Source organism: Sporothrix brasiliensis (assembly GCF_000820605.1).
Source record: "Sporothrix brasiliensis 5110 chromosome Unknown Cont19, whole genome shotgun sequence".
Classification (NCBI taxonomy): Eukaryota; Fungi; Ascomycota; class Sordariomycetes; order Ophiostomatales; family Ophiostomataceae; genus Sporothrix; species Sporothrix brasiliensis.
The window spans coordinates 2,457,489-2,476,367 of NW_024467138.1; the positions used below are offsets into that span (position 1 = coordinate 2,457,489).

At 53.9% G+C, this 18,879-nt stretch overlaps 5 protein-coding genes across 5 annotated transcripts; 3 read left to right on the plus strand and 2 right to left on the minus strand.

Moving 5' to 3' along the window:
• Positions 1 to 567: 567 nt before the first annotated feature.
• On the minus strand, positions 568 to 2,577 carry SPBR_00348 (uncharacterized protein; the record flags this gene model as incomplete). The annotated part of the gene is made up of 1 exon (XM_040758667.1): positions 568 to 2,577. The coding sequence occupies one exon, from the start codon at positions 2,575 to 2,577 to the stop codon at positions 568 to 570; it is 2,010 nt and encodes a 669-aa protein (XP_040618486.1).
• Positions 2,578 to 5,019: 2,442 nt separating this feature from the next.
• Positions 5,020 to 5,919, minus strand: SPBR_09049 (short-chain oxidoreductase; the record flags this gene model as incomplete). Its single annotated transcript, XM_040767175.1, has 1 exon — positions 5,020 to 5,919. One exon carries the CDS (start codon positions 5,917 to 5,919, stop codon positions 5,020 to 5,022), a length of 900 nt encoding a protein of 299 aa, XP_040618487.1.
• Positions 5,920 to 6,844: 925 nt separating this feature from the next.
• On the plus strand, positions 6,845 to 7,204 carry SPBR_01124 (translation initiation factor 1; the record flags this gene model as incomplete). Its single annotated transcript, XM_040759442.1, has 1 exon — positions 6,845 to 7,204. The coding sequence occupies one exon, from the start codon at positions 6,845 to 6,847 to the stop codon at positions 7,202 to 7,204; it is 360 nt and encodes a 119-aa protein (XP_040618488.1).
• Positions 7,205 to 9,073: 1,869 nt separating this feature from the next.
• SPBR_00840 (uncharacterized protein) lies at positions 9,074 to 10,073 on the plus strand (the record flags this gene model as incomplete). Its single annotated transcript, XM_040759159.1, has 2 exons — positions 9,074 to 9,314; positions 9,415 to 10,073. The coding sequence occupies 2 exons, from the start codon at positions 9,074 to 9,076 to the stop codon at positions 10,071 to 10,073; spliced, it is 900 nt and encodes a 299-aa protein (XP_040618489.1).
• A 7,687-nt stretch (positions 10,074 to 17,760) lies between these two features.
• On the plus strand, positions 17,761 to 18,699 carry SPBR_00885 (uncharacterized protein; the record flags this gene model as incomplete). The annotated part of the gene is made up of 2 exons (XM_040759204.1): positions 17,761 to 18,500; positions 18,582 to 18,699. The coding sequence occupies 2 exons, from the start codon at positions 17,761 to 17,763 to the stop codon at positions 18,697 to 18,699; spliced, it is 858 nt and encodes a 285-aa protein (XP_040618490.1).
• Between the last annotated feature and the right edge of the window lie 180 nt (positions 18,700 to 18,879).

Below are 18,879 nucleotides of genomic sequence, written 5' to 3' on the forward strand. Positions count from 1 at the left end.
TTGTCCTGTGTGACATAATTTTCCCAAGATTTTTTTCCTGACAGTGCATTCGGAGCAGTTGCCGTCGTGCGCTGGTACCTTCCCCTTATGTAGTTGATGTAAGACTAGTGGGTCGTTCTTTCCCCTTAGGGATTCCACGATCTCTTGGCATCCAGGGTTGGCTATTAGCGATCCTACTATGAATCCCATGTGCCGTGGCGCTTTCCGTAAATATCCTTACGCACACACATGTGTTCACAGTTTGACTTGGACCACGAAGGAAGGAAGGAACGAACGACATGGGCCGAACAAATTAAGAAGAACGCTATGAATCATGAAAAGGAAAACAGGTGCAAGGACACGACATGCACCGCACAAAACAACAAAAAACGCCAAGGGAATACGAACGTGGCCCCCGTAAGTAATAAAGCCAAGGTGCAGAAAACAGCCGCGCTCGAATAGCCGTACGCGGCCCCCTCGACCGGGAAATGCAAGAACGCAACACATCCTTCAAATTTTGCTCGACGAAACTCAACCTCGCGCCCTCGCCGCTTCAGCGTCTTCTCCTCCTATAGTTTGTCTTCCTTCTCACGGCCAAATAGCACAGATCGTCATGCCATCAAAGCGACCGATCACCAAGCTCAGAGCGTCACGATACTTTTCCACGACAGGCTCCTGCTTCGGGGGCGTAGCAGGCACGGCGGGCGTTGCCTCTTTGGCGGGTGTGACGGGAGCCGGCGGCGTGGCGGGCGCGGTCGCGATGGCGACAGCTGGTTCCGCTTCTGCTGCCGCTGGCGCCTCGGCTCTCCTGACGTGCGCCCCCCGGTGACCGACACGGTCTTCGACTGCCCTGTGCTGCAGATTTAGCGGGTTGTGGATCACGGGCTTGCCCGCTTCCGGCAGGATGCTCCGGCGGATGGCCACGATCCAACTGAAGCTGCTGCGCGCGAACCCGGCAAAGTGGCTACTGTGGATCAGAACCTCGAAATCGACAACGGCCTGTTGGTCCCACGTCAGCTTGCCTAGCTCCTCCAGCTCGTCCTTGTCCAGCAGTGCTTCTTTCGACACGACATGGACGTTGCGCCCTTTGGCGTCGGCGATGAACCGGTTGCGGTGCTCCTTGGAGCCGGTGGCGAGGTAGACGGTCGAGAGGTTGTGGCGTTGGGCCTCGTCGAGGTAGGCGGGTGCCTGCGTATCGTATCCGGGCCAACCGGCCTTGGCCGCATCGGCAGCGACGCGGAGGTGTACGCCCAGGAAGCCCTGGGGCGCGAGGCGGTTGCGACCCAGCGATGGAACCATGGTCGACGCATCGTCAAGCGTGTCGGAGGGATCGATGGTGAACTCGGGAAACAGGACGGCGTCGCTGACCATCGGCACCCCGGTCTGCTTCTCCATGGCCCAGAGGGTGGCCGCAGCGAGGCGGCGGAGGTGATCGGGGAAGCGGAAGACGCGGGGGAAGGCAATGGCGAAGTCGTGGGGTTGGTTCTCGCGGTTCCAGTGGGACAGAGCCAGGCGCTGACGGATGCGCACCGGGGTCTTGGAGGACATGGTCTTGCTGGCGGGCACTTTCTCGTTCAGCCAGGCCTCAAAGGCCGCGCGCCAGCCTGTGGCGTCAATGATAAGCTCACCCATGCGTGGCAACTTGCCGACGCCATTGGCACGCATGGCGGGCGACTTGTCGACGGGCGGCAGGTTGGCGACCTCCTTGTCGGAGCGGACGGCGCGCATCTGGGGACAGGCCTCCTTCCAGGCGGTGATGAAATAGTCGACGTCATACAGGGTGTCCATCTCGACGCTGTGCTCGTCGTCACCTAATTGGCTCAAGTTGTCTTCGGATCGGGCGCCAATGCGCGGGATGATAATGGTCGTGGCGCCGGCCTCCATGGCATAGCGTACACAGTTGATCCACATGTTGCCGACATTTCCGATTCCGCCGTTGACCATTTCGCAGTGCCAGACGAGGCCTTCTTGGAACTTTATGGTGTCGCACATTTTGCGGATGGGTCTGACATCCAGCAGCCCCTCGACGGGGTCTCGGAGGACGGCGTCAATGTACTCCTGCTTGGATATGGACGCGCGGGCCGACTCAAGTGTGAGCGGCTCGGGCGGGGGAGTGTTGGAGGTTGCTGGAGTCTTGTCGGTCTCGGGCGTTGCGGGTGTGTCGGGTGTCTCATCAGGAACCACACCTGTCGGCGGCTTGTCGGGCCAAGCTGGCGAATCGGGGGCGGGCTTGTCTGAGGCCTGTGGTGTTGGTGGCACATCCGGGTTGGTGATTCTACCGCCGGTTAATTGGCGGACGGTAGACGGCACGTTGGTAGTGGACGCAATAAGGATCATAAAAACGAGCAGACTGCCGCCCAAAACGAGTTTCCCCCATCGTGTCTGGAGAAGTGTTCGTGGTCCTCGCCGAGTGGCAGTGGCCGTTGAAGTTGACGACGATAGTGGTGGCGATGTAGTGGTTGGTGATGCTTCCAGGTCAAGTGGCTGGTAGCTGTAGGATGCAGTTGTCTTTCCACCGCTGATGGATGCCATGCCGGCACGGTAGGCCTGCCTGATATGCCACATCGCCAGCGAGGGGAAGCCGGTGCTGGATGACATGGCGAGAGGAAGAGGAGGAGAAGAGTTTCGTGTTTGTCGAGATCCGAGGCCGACTGGTTGTCCGCGAAGGACAAAGCGGACCCTTCAGGATGAGCTGTGTGGTGAGTTGGCAAGTGGCAACTACAGTTTGGAGGTTGAGGGGTTGAGAGGCAGAGAGAGTGAGGGAGAGGACCTCATCAAGGATTTGCCAGACAGAATGATCGCCTTCCGCCAAAATGAACTGCCCCGGAATTCCGGGGGTCGGGACAAGGACGGCGCCAATGGCGGTGCTAAAAAACGAAACGGGTGGGCGGGTCGACAGACGATCAAATGGGAGGAAGGACGATCAAATGGGAGGAAGATACAAGATAAAAGAGAGGAAATGTTGAAGAGTGAAGGACGTGGAGCAGGCAAAAGCAGCGAGTACTGGCAAAAACGGAGATGCAAAATGTCGTGCTTTCCACGGGGGGTGATTATGTGACGAATTGGAAAGTACAAGCTGAGTGGCCAAGATGGACTAGGAGGGAGGACAAACAACCAACGTGGTATGTTGTATACGAGTCTGGATTCACAATATTGGTTCCTACGACGGGCGACGAAAGGGGGAGGCCAGGTCCAGCCGCATACGGAGGAGACTGAGAATACGAAGGTGCGTCCAGAATCTAGCTCCGCGGAATCACAAAATGATTCCTTATCTGGCAGCGTCTTGGGAATGATGGAAAAGCCGTGCCCGCGTAAGGACGATCCTTGGCAACGCTGGCCTGACCGGGGCATGCCGACAACGAAACGGTGGATGGAGGAGCTGGGCGTGCCTGACTGGCGTATCCAGTTTTTTTCTTCGCCATTTCCCCCACTTTTTTCCTTCTTTCTGAGGGTTGCATGTATCCTCTGAGCTCTCCACGCTGCCCGCAGGGCTGGTACTACTGCCTGTTATGAAAGATGCCGAAAAGAGAAGTAGAGGGAGGATAAGACGGGACACTGTGATGGATTTGGATGGACCCATCTTGGGTTTGGAATGCAAGATACTGTTGTACGAAACGCACGTTCGTAATACATCTCTAGAGCGAACGAACGGCCACGACAGGGATTCCGAGGCTCAGGTCCAGCTGGCACCGTTGGCATTGACTGACACCAACCAGTACTGACATTGGCACTTGGAAAGGGTTGCTCTAGCGCAGAAGACGGTGGGAGGCGTTGAATGATTAGTGGGAGACCAACCAGGGCAGACGGGAAGTTCTGTTTATTGTCCAACATGTGTTTAGACACAGACGAACTCAGGTACAAACGGAACCGTTATGGATCACCTTCAAAGGCCTACTCACAGGCACGTCTCTCAGTGAAATACGGTGCGTGTATATGGAATACGGTTGTGAGAAATTCAATTATGTACTAACAAAGTCACGGCCCCGGAGTCAAAAACCGGTCAAAAACCGATGACTGAAAATGGGCTGAAGAAGACTATGCGCTAGACGAAGGATGGTTATTAGAGCCACAACTATCGGGCACGTTTTTGGAACGAGGAACATAAAAAACGGAGGAAAACGCCACCGGGACGCGCCAACTATCGATAGTGGGAAATGAAGGGAAAATAACGACAATATTGGGAACCAAAATGCAAGGAGCGACATGTGGAAGAAAGACGAGAAAACAAAAGGCGCAAGACGGGGACTCTTAGACCAAACAAAAGCAATTGCAAATACGCCGTGAGTACCAAAAGGATGCTGTGGAGAGACGAAGAATTCAATGTAAGATTACCACAAAGCCTGTCGGGCGGGTGTGGAATCAGAGTGCAGTCAACCCCCCCGGGCGCTGTATGCAAGGCTGCTTATCAAGACGCTGAAAGTTGACTTGTGGCGTGTTTCACGACTCAGGAATGGCATGACGACCTCGAATTTGCGTGCTTTTTCCACAAAAGAAGGTGCTGGTGGGATGTTCCGTCGCCCGTCAGCGTCGTACCAAAGCGGCAGTTGTTTGTTAGATTGAAGAGAATACAAACTAGGAACGACCGCCAAGAGCAGACGCACGTCCAATATCTCTTGGCATAAGCAAAGCCAGACGAAGATTATCAACAGAAACATTCCCATTTGCTTCCCCCCTCTCGTCCGCTTCATCACTTTCTCTCTTCAAACGCACCGACTTTTCAAGAGTCAAGAACATATTCAGAACCCAGAGACGAAAATACGCCAAGTCCCTATCCTGGCTACATGGAAGACGCGCCGTCAAACACGAACGCCTGGAACTTGCGCGAGACACCGACGGCCAGGGTACAACAGCAACAGGGAAAACAACAAGCCAAGCGAGGCCAAAAGAACACTTCGAAATCCAGGAAATCAAGAGACATTCCACACAGTCCGTTGACTCCGCCAGTCGAGCCAACTCGTCTTTTGAAACAACTCTCTTTCCGTTAGTTCCTCCCTGCGTGCTTGTCCCCTGGCCACTCGTCGTCCACGCCGACGTGGTTGCTCACGCTGCCAAAAACGTCCAGCGCATGCGCCAGCGTGTCACGCACTTCTGCACACGAACCGCCGCGTCCGCACCGAGCGGGAGCAGCACCTCGGCTTCGTGGCCGCGGCCCACGCCCGTCGCCGTCGCCACCTCGAAGATGGCCCGTGCCGCCTTGGCAGGATCACCCCGAGCCGACGCGGCCTGGCCGCCGCTGGCCATGTGGCCCATGATCTTTCTGGCCACGCTACCGGCGTAGTCGTCGTCCGTAGATGCCGGCGTGTCGTCCAGCGTCGCCGGGGTCGACGCGCGCACCTCGGTCGCGTTCGGCATGTTTGTCTGAAACGAACCCAGCGACACGTACAATGCCCTCACGTTGAAGGGCGCCACCTCCTTGGCCAGTGTCTTGGTCAGCGCGTCCCCCGCCGCCTTGGCCGCACCGTACAGGGCCATCGACGGCCGCGCCTCGAGCCCGGCGCCCGAGCTCACGTAGACCACCACGCCGAACCTCTGTCGGCGCATCGTTGGCAGGACCGCCTGCACCAGCCGCAGCGGGCCAAAGTACATGGTCTCCATGAGCGCGCGGGCGTCGGCTTCGCGGGCGTGCTCGACAGTCTGGAGGACCGCATGGCCGGCATTGTTGACGAGGACGTCGATGGCCACCCCCAGCTGGCTCACGACCGTGCCCGCGCCCGGGCTGTCCGCGTCGAGCGCGACCCAGCGGTGGGAGCCGTCGCCGTACGACGTCACCTCCCGCACCAGCTCGGGCGTCTTGGCAGGGTTGCGTGACGTGGCAATGAGGCGGTGCCCGTTGGCAAGCACGTGGCGGGCGAGGGCCAGGCCAATACCGGACGAGCAGCCGGTGATGAGCCACGTCAGACGCCGGCCAGGGGCTGTAGAGTGATGGACGGGCGTAGGCATGACGGCAGGTGCTTTGATGATACCTTGACGTCTGTTTGCAAAATCGTAGGAAAGTAACGATGCGGCTACGGCTCCGCAAGTTCCCTTACGGGAAGGATACAGGGCATTTTAATGTTCTTTCCGTCCACGTACATCGTCGCAGATCGTATACCCCAGAGTCGCGCCTGCCGCGGATGGTGTCCGGTGTTAGTGGTGATTGCAGGGTAAGTCCGGCATGGTTCTACTACTTTAAACGGCATTTGCTTCCTAGTATTCGTCCGTTTGATACAAAAGAGGAGACCAGATGCTACTGATCAACGGCAATGCCGTCGGAGTGTTGCCGATATTGACAAGTTGCGAGGAGCTATGCCAGTCATCGGTGTTAATGGTGTGGATTGGTCTTGCCATTTGCCAAGTGCTTCATCGGTGTTAACACCGCACGCTGATTGGCTGTTGGTAGAGGGGCGACAGAAGCTGACTACGCTAAATTGTAGCCACTGAATGCTGGGCATGCTCGCCAAGGTCGCCCAGCCACGGCGGCCGCCAGGCCTTTTGACGTCCACTCCAGGCGCTTGGTCTCGGCCAAGCCCGGCCTCGCCTAGATGTCACCTAACCGTAATTCGTAGGCGCTTCTGGAATGCAGCGCCAACAGTCATTCGCCACTCTCGCCATCTGTCATCGTTCGCCCCAGCCTCGTGTCGCGAGAGAACATGACTCCCAGAGGATCGTCCTCCCCGGATTTCAAGAGATATAAAGCGCTGTCGTTCCCTACACCATTTGCACCTGCTTGTCTTGACTGCCTTCAATAGTCGTTGTCTTTTCCTTGACGTTTGTCTGATTTTATTTTTCAACTTCTTTTTCTCGTTCTCCCATCACGGAATCTTCTTCGTCCTTCACCACATCCACGTCCACCGCATCGGACTTCACGCCACCCCGTGCGCATCACATGTCGATCGAAAACCTCAAGACTGTTGACCCCTTTGCCGATGCAGAGGACACCGTACTCCCCCAAGACGTGACGTCCACCGCCCGCCGTGCGGACAACATCCATATTCGCATCCAGCAGCGCAACGGCCGCAAGACCCTGACCACCGTCCAGGGCATCCCGCCGCGCTTCTCGCAAAAGAAGATTCTCGCCGTCGTCAAGAAGAAGTTCGCCTGTAACGGCACCATCATCCACGACCACGACCTGGGCGACATTCTACAGCTGCAGGGCGACCAGCGGAAGCACATGCAGGCCTTTCTGACCGACAAGAAGAGCGGCCTCGAGCTGGACGCGCAGACTGTCAAGGTGCACGGTTTCTAACGTGGACCGGGGTACGAATGTACACTTTGGTACGATGAGAGGGTGCTGATGATCCATAGTCTACTTCGCTCATTGCCTTTCCTACCCGTCATTCCTTCGGCTACTTTCTTACTACTCTCTTATGTAATTCCGTCACCGCAATGGCGTTTACGACAGTCTTTTCAGTACATAGCTGCCATAGTAATCCACAATCATTACTTCGTACTGGAGAAAAAAGGTTGCAATGCTTCCAAGTGATAAAAGACAATGATTCGCTTAAAGCGACCAATGGTGTGAAGCCGCAAGCAAACCTTGCAACCTGAACGAAGAGATGACGGAAAAGTCGGCCAACATTGCTCTAAAATTCAATAGCGGTGCGATGAAACATATCCAACGGAGAACAAATTGAAAACTGCAGGGTTGGCATGCACGAGGGCACAAAAATATGACGTGAGATTGTCTTTGATTGTCCCCGTCTTAATTTTATTGCATTCTAGTTCCAGTCGCGAGATCCAACACCGTCTGCCTTCGTCAAACCACCACCAATCATCTACCCTGCCAACGCGACGACTGCGGCTGGCGACCGTCTTCGGATGGCCTGCGACGCGGGCGGCCGAGGCAAGAGGGTGAGAAATAAGGTTCTATTTAATGATAATGCTGGCCTCGATTGGGTCGTCATCAAATAAGCTGTTAGGCTGTGATCCATGTCGCCTGGAGTGACTTCTTTACACGTTTCTATTAATGCATATGAAGATTCAGGTCTGACCAGATGCACAGCCCTGCAGCATGCTGCAGACGAAACAAAAGGAAAGAGAATGTGAGGCTAAAAAGTAAAAAGGTCGACAACGAGCCGTGCGCCGCAACTCCAAAAATAACTGCAACACCAACAGCCCCATGCACCACCACACCAACAAACAAAAAAACGCTGCGCCCTCTCCAGAACAGAACTAGCGAGCTCGCCCTTGAGGACGGGTGGCTGTTGCTTGAGGCTATGTTTCCAACATCACTAGATGTCCATTACCATACTTCGTAATACAGCATACAAACACAATCTTTACTTCCTACATTCGTGACATTCTGTCGACTCGACTCTCGTCACTGAAGGGAAGGGCCTACAGGTAATCTGGGAACCTCTCCCCTACCTCTCGAGTATTCTTCCCCTGTTGCTTTGTTTCCTCAAATCATCTGTGGCTGACGGCGACCCAACCGAATCCACTTTGAATGCTCACCCACCGCGCCGTCAGCGTAAGCTTATCTGACCCAAGCTTGCCTCTAAAAAGAATAGGGGGAAGAATGATTATGGCATCGTAATCAGAGAAGCCATACGCAGTCCCCTTTTGAACCTGCCGTGTATTCTGTTCACAGTCTTTTCTTGGGTTCATGTATTTCCAGCAAGACCTCCCTTTCACATCCGGTTTACACGCTGTCTCATAGACTTTCGCGGCTTCTTTTTTACTACCTCTCCATCCAGGACAGTATTGACATATACAACAAGTACATACGAGAATACACCGTACAAAGAGGTACAACGTCCGCTTTCGTGTGCACACTGTATTATTCATAATACTTAAAAATAGGCACACTTAAGCACGTCCCTGTCGCTCACCTAATCTTCTGAGTAGACTTTCGTTTTGTTTCGTCTGCGAAACCTCAGCCTCATTCTCTCACTCCAACATCCCGGCTCTCCACCCCGGCCCAAGAACCTTCCGCTCGGGAGGAGCGCCATGCTGATTTCTGCCTTCGTTTGAGCGCAACTATCCCCTCCTACCCCTTTCATTCTTAATCTACCTTTGCTCCCTCCCTTTTCATTTTTTTATTTTCTTGGTCACTTTTCTTCTTTCTTGTCCTTCTCTTCAACGCAGCACGTCCTCCACGTCGACAGCCGCCATCATGCTCTTTCCTATCGGCGCCTCGCCCATGGCCATCTCTGGCCGGGTCGGGCCCTACGACGGCTCCAGGTCCTCCCACGCCACCGGCAGCAAAGCTAGCACCTCCTTTTTCAATGGCGGGAACAACGACGACTTTGACACCAAGGACCACCATGTCCCCATTTGGGGATGGGTCCTGATCGGTGTCGGTGCTGCCCTGGTGCTCGCCTTCGTCGTCTCGTTCTTCTTTAACGCCCTGCACGGTGAGTCTGGGTTCGCGTAGCAAACAGCTGCCATCACGCCCTCCCACTTCTTCCCACTCGCAGATGTACTCGTGCTAACCTGTTACCTTGGCTCGCACAGAACGCCGCGCGGCTCACAGCGAAAACCGCAAGCCAAGCTATGCCCGTGCCGCCCTCGACGGTCTCAAGTTTGCCCTCTTCTTCTGGGTCTTCGCCGCCATTGCCCAAGGCGTCCGCTCCGTGCTGGGCCGCGGCAAGAAGGCCAGTGCCACCACATCGTACAGCAAGGTGGTCCCCACGGGCGCCAACTACGACAACAAGGATGCCCGCAGCAGCCGCAGCTACAACAGCAGCATGGCCTACGGCGGGAATTCCGGGATTTCAGACGACCACGACCACGACGACATCAGCCAGGAGCCCTGGTCGTCGGCCGCGTACGGCGACGGCGGTTCCGGCCATGCCGCCCAGTCGGGCCACCGCTACACCGCGAGCAACGAAAAGTACGAGCCGTACAGCAGCGGCGCCGCCATTGGAACGGCAGCGACCACGAACACGACCGCCGTCAGCGTCGGTTCGCCCGCCAACCTGCCGTACTCGCCCAACAGCGCCTACACGTCCGTGTCCGCCGGCAACCTCCCTCCTGCGGTGCACATCACGCCTGCCGTTTCGCCCTTGGCGACGCCGCTGCCCACGCCGGCCGCTGCGACGGAACCGCTCATGGCGTCGTCCACGCCGTCTGCGACGTATGTTCCGGGCCAAGATGCGCGCCCCATGTATTAGCAAAAACTGGAGCAACAACACGGAGTAATGGGATAGATCATAGAGACGAACGAGGGTGTACGCGTTCGTATGGCACATGCAACAGGTGTTGGTGATGATGAGGGCGGTTTGATAATGCTAGCATTATATTCGGGCGGCATTCGTTCTGCTTCGGCTTTTTTTGTTCACGTTCTTTTTTTTGTTTGTTTATCTTTTCATGGCAATTCACATATCAAAAGGTCAAAGGGCTGGCTTCTCGTGCTTCTCGCCCTTGTCTTTACGACGTCTAAAGCCGGACGATATTTTGAGCAGCATAGGCGCAAAGCCTCCTCAACATCACAGCTTCTCTCTGTCTCTGGTCCTTTGTATTCTCTGGCCGATGGGGTCGGCTCGGGGATTCACGAGGCAAGTCTCATTTTAGTGCCCCTTTGCTTGCTTTTTTGTGGCTTTCTGTTTTTCCGGCAGTCCGAGTTGGTTGGTCGTTTTGGTCGCTTTGGTGTTTGTATAGTAGTTCATAGCACTTTGTTGGGCACAATTGTCTGGTTTTCTTTCGCAAATGTTGAATTGTTTCCTTTGTCTGCTGCTCCCAGTTCATGTTTGCATATTTGGCACAGACCACGGACCAGAGACCACAAAACACGTCCTGTCTGTGTCTCGCGGCGGCAACCTACATCACAGTGACCTCCATCTTTGCGTTTACGGCCGCGCCGCCCCCTGACTGACCGAGACAGTACTTTCGTTGGCGTATACAGCGTTACGTGTGGTAGCTGCTGCCACCGAGCGGATTTTGGGTCGCTTGAAGTCTAGACTTTCATGTCTTTGAATCCATGTACAGGCCTCCTGGCAATGTTTTGGCTAGGTGAGTTGGTTTTGTGAGTTAATTGATATTTGTTTCTTATATGAGCCTTCCTCCTTTGTGGTCTCCTCCCTTTTGCATCTTTTGTTTCTTGCCGGTGTTGTTCCACATGTTCTCCTATTTTCTTTATGGCCTCATAAATTCTGTCTTCCCCCCTGCATTTGTCTTTGAGAGTTCCGTCTCGCATATGGTGCCACAATACATTGTACATCGTGTGGTGGACATCTTCATCAAATACTTAGCAATTACCATGTCGTTGCAACCACTGCAACCGTAGGACTTGGCAACAGCATCTTGATCTCTGAGATTTTATCCGGCGCTTCCATCTGGCGCCTCGTATCCCTCTGCCCGACACTGCCCCAAATATTATATTTGTGCAAGCTCTACGAGTTGGGTATGCCAGAGATGTGGTTTTACGAGGATAAATGGAATAATGAACTAGTGGAAAGTCATAACGCGTGTAATAATTAGGTACAAAAAGCTTGGTGTTACGACGTGTAATTACTTCCCTAGCCTGCCCACTTGTGAGGCCAAACATGACAAAGATGCCACAAAGATGCGACGTTGTAAATGGAAAAAGTATATTTTCTGGCACCAACATGCGTTGCTACTAAGCATCCAAAGCAAAGAGCTCTTTTCAGGGGGGATGGCACTCCGCACATATCATTGGACCGCTGACGACGTTTCCTCATATTGTGTCGTCCTTCACATGAAGTCTTAATTGCGCCCGTTCCTACTTCGTAATGTTTACTTTTGTCTCTGCCTTCCACATCCTCAAACGCTGTCCCTTTGGCTTTTTCAACATTCCGGACGCATTATTTCAAAACAACAATAGAAACCGGGCAAAAAGAGAGCGAAAGAAGTCGAAAAGATCATATACCCTATCTCCTATGTCCCCAACAACAGTCGCTGTTCTGCGATCGATTTGTTTTTTGTAGGCGGAGGTATTTTCTCGACAGCTCACGTTAGTGTGGAGGTACTTTTCCCGTAACCTGGCCTGGCCGCGCGGAGATGCGCCAACCATGCCAAATAGGATAATTCTACTATTAGGCTGCAGTATTTTTTTTGTCTTTTTCATTCATTTTTACATTTCTCTCTCCTCATACTAGTTTTGACGCTCCCATTTGATATGCCACCGAGGCCACCTACCAGTTTATGCCGCCCTCTTTTTGGGCCTTTTCTTCAATTGCAAATGATCGGCGCCTGCAGCCACCCGAGTAGGGAGGGGAAGGGGGCTCGGGGGAACAAGAAACCATGCTCGGCCCCTGGACGGTCCCTTGCCTTGGCAAAGCCCTCTTCCTCTCCCCGGTGCCGTCGTCTCGGTTGGTGCCCGAACGGCTGTTGAAAACCGGTTTCTTGGCACCCGAGTACACTGACGGATGACACTACATTCCATATGTGGGCTTCGTAAACATTAAGAGAGAGAATTGTATTCTACGGAATATACCGTTGAGAGCATCAGGATTAAGTCTATTTGTCCTGTTTCAACTCTTGAGGCAGCAGAAAGTAGAAGATGCAATTACAACATGGGCGTCTCTGGCCACGGAATTAAGTGTTTTTTTTATGTCCCGTTCTACATGAGTTCTACTCAGATCCAATCAAAGACCTGTTGTCAACCACGGCTTTGCATTGTCATGATTTTCACATATGCCTCAACGTCATTCTCTTGTTCTCTGTTGACGCATCTCCTTTTTACGTTTCTTGATTCATAGTTTCCGTAGTATGGGCCCGGCTCCATCTTAAGAAAGTCCAGATGATCGACAAACTAGCCACAGTTCTGACCGGCATTTCGAGTCTCACTCACGTAATACTATCGATAAGTCTTTTCTGGTAGGCTCTGATGTTTGGCAATTTGTCTGCAACGTCAGAATCTCTTTTTCTCTCTGTGTCCGTTGCGTCCTCTTTCATCTGTCTGGCGCCTGTCTGTAATAGGCGGTCATCGGTACTACTACTTGCACATTAAGCATGCTTCCTATCGTCTGGGATGCCTTGGTAGGCTTGTTCGCCCAACGGAGCCGGGTCATCTTCAGTCAGGGATTTCTATATTCACGCCATGCTGGACCACCCCATCTCGGCACAACGAGGCGCTTGTCCTTGTTCTGGTTCTCGTATCTCCTCCGGAACGGTCGCGTTGTACACGCGAGCAGGTAATGTGCCCGAGCGTGAGAAAGAGAAGAAAAAAAGCTCGGCAGAGCCTGCATCCTCTCGGTGCCTTCCAGGAGACTCGGGAGGAGGCACCCTTGCACCGACCGAGAGGTGGAAAGAAAACCAAAAATAAGCACACTATGTCTTAGTGGGATAGGGCGCCTGCGCGCCCAGAAAAGCTTAAACTGCACACGGGCGTTGCGAGAGCGGGTCTTTGTTGCATTGCGACGAGGGATTGACAATGGGGCACGAGTCCCTCTTTTGTTGGTGGACGAGTGGACGAGTGGACGATGTGGCACGGGAGCAGGTCGCAGGGCCCAGGGACCCCTTTGTTCTACTTGTTGTCGCTAAACAGATCCTTATTTTTGATGTTTCTCGTATTCAGGGAATTCATCGCCTGTTATTTGCTCTATTTGGAAAGAGCACGAAGGTCCACATGTGGGGTGTCAAGAGGGAAAGAGCTTGGACGTGTGGGCGAGTTGGTTTTTTGTATTCTTACTTTCCTGTTCTGGACTTGCCCGTTCCTCCTTGCTGGGCTGCCGTAATTATGTCTGTTGTCATCTTACGGACCTGTTGGCAGGCGAAGCTTTTTTTGCCATTTCGCGATCTTATGCTGTATCTGCCGTATGTACCGCAGACAGGCTGCCTCTGTCTACACGAGAGTACACCCCTGGAGATCTGGGTATACTGCTTCCTTCATGTCGAATGGATTGTCTCCCTACGGGCCGAGTCATTTTGTGGTCGTGAGCGGCAGGTCCGGTTGGAAACGGGCAAACTCGATGCTTACTGCTTACATCGCTATTTGGATACTCGTTCTTCGAGCTGATTTTGTCCAGAGGCACATCCGGTGAAAGGGGCGCGTCCCTTCGCCCGAGGGATTCGATATTTTGACGACCAATTCAACAGTCTCTGGGCGCCAAGGCGCAGAGAATAAGTCTAGAAAATGATGCTTAAGATAACCTGCTCTGATTTTGGCCGGAGGCCTTTGAGAATGGCATACTCTCCACGAATCACACGGCGGTAGCAGCGGTTACGGAAGGGCCTGGCGTCTAATATGCATGGGCCTGAGCGGCGATGAAATGGCCCCCCAAACCGTTCCCTCACGAGCCGCGGCCAACCCTCACGGCCGCCCTTGCGCCCCTTGGATGCAGCAACCGTGTTTCAGGTCGTCTACGGCGTGTGTCTCCTGTATCGAGAGTGTCTCTGATGCTTGTCGCGTGTGCCGTGCTTGTCGTGTTTATCCTGTCTGTCGAGTTATTCAGCTTTGATGTTTCTGCACTCGCGTCTCCCAGCCAGTCATCACTGGAGGCGAGTTCTGAAGGCCAAAAACGAATGGGCCTTGTTTCGTACTTGTCAGGGCCATACGCCCAATTCGTCACAGAGAAGTCTCGCCAAATATCCCAAGGTCGCCTTTTGCATCATGTCCTAAAGGGAGAAACACGTCAAAGGTTAAGCTTGTCTCGCTCGCCGAGCGGACCGGAAAGGTAAAGTGATATAAGGTGCGTGTAGACCACGCCGCCAGCACGACTTAAATTGGAAAGGTCGTCAACGGGGACTATCGTGTTCGATGTGGGGAGAGCTTTAGCAGCAGCGGAGTAGCAACAGGGTTAAAACTGTATAAAAAAAAACACACACACAGCGGGATGCTACACCATGGCAGCCAATTGACAAGCTGCAACCCAATTTGCAAATATGATGCAAGAACGAGCTTTGGCCGACGAGGCCAAGTCGACTCCCAATTGAGAAAGCGCCACAACCAGGACGCCGGAAAAGCGCTCTTTTCGTTTGACATTTTCCCTTCATCGCGGCCCCCAAAACTACTAGAGCCAACCTGAGCCAGGCCCTCAGTTCCATGGACTGGTCTAGACCGCCGCCACCTACCTGGTTGCACGGGCTGCTGAAGCGGTGTGCCATTGGCTCCATGCTGCGCGCCCCTTGCGGTGCTCCGGCGGGCTAATACAACCACTGGAGGCTACTGGAGCAATGACGGCCTTTTGGCCCTACGCTGGACCTGATTTGGTCTCGCGAGGTCGCTGCCCTTTGTTGAGTTTGGTTGAATCCGGCGCGGAGGAAACGCGCCAGAGCAATAAATCAGTTTCGAAATGTCCGTCAGCCCATACCGGACATGACAGGCGTGGCTTCCTCGCCTCGCTCGGTGTACTCTTTGGTTTTTGTGTGGACGACTTGGGTTAATAAAATCGCCGCAGAGTAATTACGGAGCATGAGGACGTCCATAAAACGAGCCCGAGGGGTTTGTTCCTGTAAAGCAAATCGTTTAGTGACCGAACGCGACCTTGGACGCTGCGAAAGGGGTCTACACAAATCGCGAACGACGTGAACCGCGCCGTGCGCAAGCATTCGGCAAACGACCGTTACTGAGAAGGGCATTGAACTGCCCTACAAATGCATACAACGAACTCGTCCCCTCGCGCACCGCTGATCGTCTGACGCTTTCGTCGCTTGGAGGCCTGGCCAGGGCCAAGGACCGCGACTGCACCGCTGCCATCTGGGAGATGTGCGTGGTGCCTGAATCTTCGCCGCAGTTATGCAGGTCCGAGGGCTTGTTCTTTTGTCTTTCGGATATTCTGTACACTCACTACACGCTCCGCTGTTGTGAAAGACTGTAGCATCCGAAGCGGGCTGAAAGAAAGACAATAACAAGCAATGCAAAGAGACAAAAGGACAAAAGCATAAAAAGACAAAAACAAGTGACAAAAGAAGCCTTGTACAATCCCTGCGTACACCCGCTATGCCCCAGCAGTGCCAGCAGTGGCACACATTATGTATCATGGCATAAACCTTGCACTTTTGGTTCGGCGCCCTGCCGCCCATTTCTCGGTATTATTGCTTGCTTGCTGCTCTTGCTGCTCTTGCTGCTCTTGCGCATATCATCAAAAGTACACCCTGTGATGCGCGTCGTGCGTGCCGGAGACACATGTCAGAGCCAGGACGGACAAGCCTCTGCACGAAAAAACTTGTCTACAATGAATGGCCTGTGCCACAGGTCCAGATCCGTCTCGAACACGACTCGCAGCCAGCCTGTGCCCCTTTGTTGCTTATGGCTCGGGACCGTCGCTGTTTCTTTTTCTCGGCGTCCTCCACTGTCCTTTGTTGCCCGAGTCGCCCTTGTTTTGGAAATTTGCAGCGACAAAGAAGGCCGTTACGATCAGCATAGCACTGCCCCTAGTTGCCCAAACGTCTAACCGCTTCCTTTCTTTCTCCCTCTGCCCTCTCTGCCTCTACCTCTGCACTCGCTCGTCTCGCCTTTCCCAGCCGTGCTTCAGTCTTGGCCGGTGACACTTGCTGTTTCGTCACCGATCGACCACGATCGTCCTTGCGTACCAAAACGCCACAAATTGCATTCTCCGCCCCTTCGTAGCTGTCTTCCCCCTTCCCACTTCATGGCGTGGTTCGTTCGGGCCCTTTTTGTTGCTTCTTTTCCTCTCGCATCTTTCCCCCACAGACAACATACTCCGTACGCCTTTCACCACCCTGCATCTCCGGCCAACATCCACTTCCTTCTTCCTCCTGCCAGCCTTACTTTGTCCTTTCCTGTGGTTTTTTGACATAAAAGCTGTTTTCTTTCGCAGAGACAACTCTTGTTTGTTCTTCTGCCTTCGCCTTATTTCTGTCTTTCTTTTGTTCAACCGCATTGGCTTAGCACCCCTACTCCCAAATTCATAAATCACCAAACAACACCAAAAGACGCCAAAAGACACCAAAAGACACCCAATCCCAAGTCCCACGCACTAAAAGTGCCCAAATTCCCCCCCGAAACCCACCAATTATTACCTCCACCCTCCCGGCCTCAATTTAGCCTACAAACCTACAGGCCACTTCAAAGATACGAGCTCCATATTGCAATTGCGGGTCCTCTGAAACTCCCCAGCACCAAAAGTCCATGTTCTTGGCATTTGACTGTCAACACCCAAGACGGTCTGGGCGATCGTATATCTCAACCGGCCGCTCCTCTCACACCTCACACCACATATAGACTTCCTCCCTCGCTCCTGCCTCTGGCTCTTGTTCTGCTCCAAACCTCCCATTCTTTCCTGTTTGCTGTTCCTCTCTCCATTTTGTTTACTTGTGAAAATAACAATTCGTATATTTCTCTTCTTCTGTACTCTCTCCAACTCTGACCCTCCAATTTCGCCAAAAGCAACAGACGCACTCCTCACTCTCGCCCTGCGCCTTCATTCCGCCCACTGACCACAAACTCATCTTGGCCGCGAACAATTGTTCTGCTTTGCACCCTCGTCTCTTCAAAGGCTCTATCCTACGTGTCCGTCGGCACTGTCCTCTATTCTCCCGGCCCTTTAATTTACGCGGAGTATTTCCCGGTTGCCAAGAAAACGCATTCATTTCTCTCTACTGGACCTTGGGCCGCCGAGCGCTGTTTCCGTCTCATCTCGCCTGCTCGCCTTTATTCAAAGTCCAGTCCACACTCCTGGTTGCATCTTCTTTTGCGGCTGATATCGTTGTCTGTTCGGCTGTGTACACAGCATCTGCGCGCATGAGCCTACCACCAAAAGCTTGAAATCGGAACAAAGCAGTCCACTTTTGCATTTTGCCTGCCAGTCCTCGTCGGGTATTTATCAAACCGTCTCTCCTCTCACCTCAACTGAAGAAGTCCAATTTTTTTTTTTGCTTTGTCTACTCCTTTCACCCACAAAACAACAAATCTACACACGCTCGCCCTTTGTCATCATGAGGTCAACGACAACTTTTCTGTCTCTACTGGTCGCCGCCAGCGCGCCCGTCGTTCTTGCTGCACCTATCCCTGGCAACCCGTCTGCTGGGTGGGAGCGCCGCCTGGCCGTAGGTGCCAGCCGCAAATTCCTCCGTCTGCATGAACTGTCGCCCGAAGCTGCCGCTGCCCTGGCCGATGAGGCCGGCCCGAACGCCATTGTCATTGACAACCGCCACTACACTCCGTCCGGTGACTCTGAACCGTCAGCCGTACTGGCCACGCCTCGCCCAATCGTGACGACGTATCTGATGGGTCTGGGTGCCACCAAGCCCCGTGTTGCGAAGACGACGAAGTCTGCTAGTACAGGAGGAGACGCCACCCTGGCAGACGCGCCCGTGCCTATCCGCCTCCAGAACGCAAACGAAGGCATCGAGGTTGTCATTATCGACGCCGACGTTGAGGCCGCCCTCGAGGCTGCCAAAGCCATTGCCGGCACGCCCAACTCCTCGCCCGTCATTTCGCCCGTGGCCGTTGATCCGCTCGACTCGGCAGAGCAGGCCGCCCTGCTGAATGTCGATGTTCCGGAGTCTGTGAAGATGGAGTCCCAGCCGCTCCACCACAAGGCCCGGCCCGCAACCGACGTGCCGTGCCAGTATGCACAACTGCGCCGGGAAAACGACATGATGGTCATTGGCCTGGTCGCCATCTTCCTGCTTGTTATTGTGGCTGTCGAGCTCTATGAGAGCAGCACGGAGCGGTACGTTAATTTTCCTGATGCTTTGCTTTCTCAGGCGACGCTCCACGTTTCGTTTGCAATACACCTGCTAACGCATGACAGAAAACCCGCACAGGATGCCCCCGTGGGTGCCATTAAGCTGGATATCGACGAGATCTCAGAGAAGCGTCCGTTGTCTGTGCAGGCATCTCCTGTCTCCCTGACATCAACCGAGCAATAATCACAACTCTACTCCGCAGACGCGTTTTCGCGTCTTCGACTGTTAACTTTGTACTATGAGCATTCCTCCATCCGGCCGATGGACAACGGTTACAAGCTGATCGTCCGGCCCTTTGGGAATGCCTTTTTTCTTTCCACTTGTCTTTGTAGCAACGCAACGCATGAGGATATGGCGCAGGGA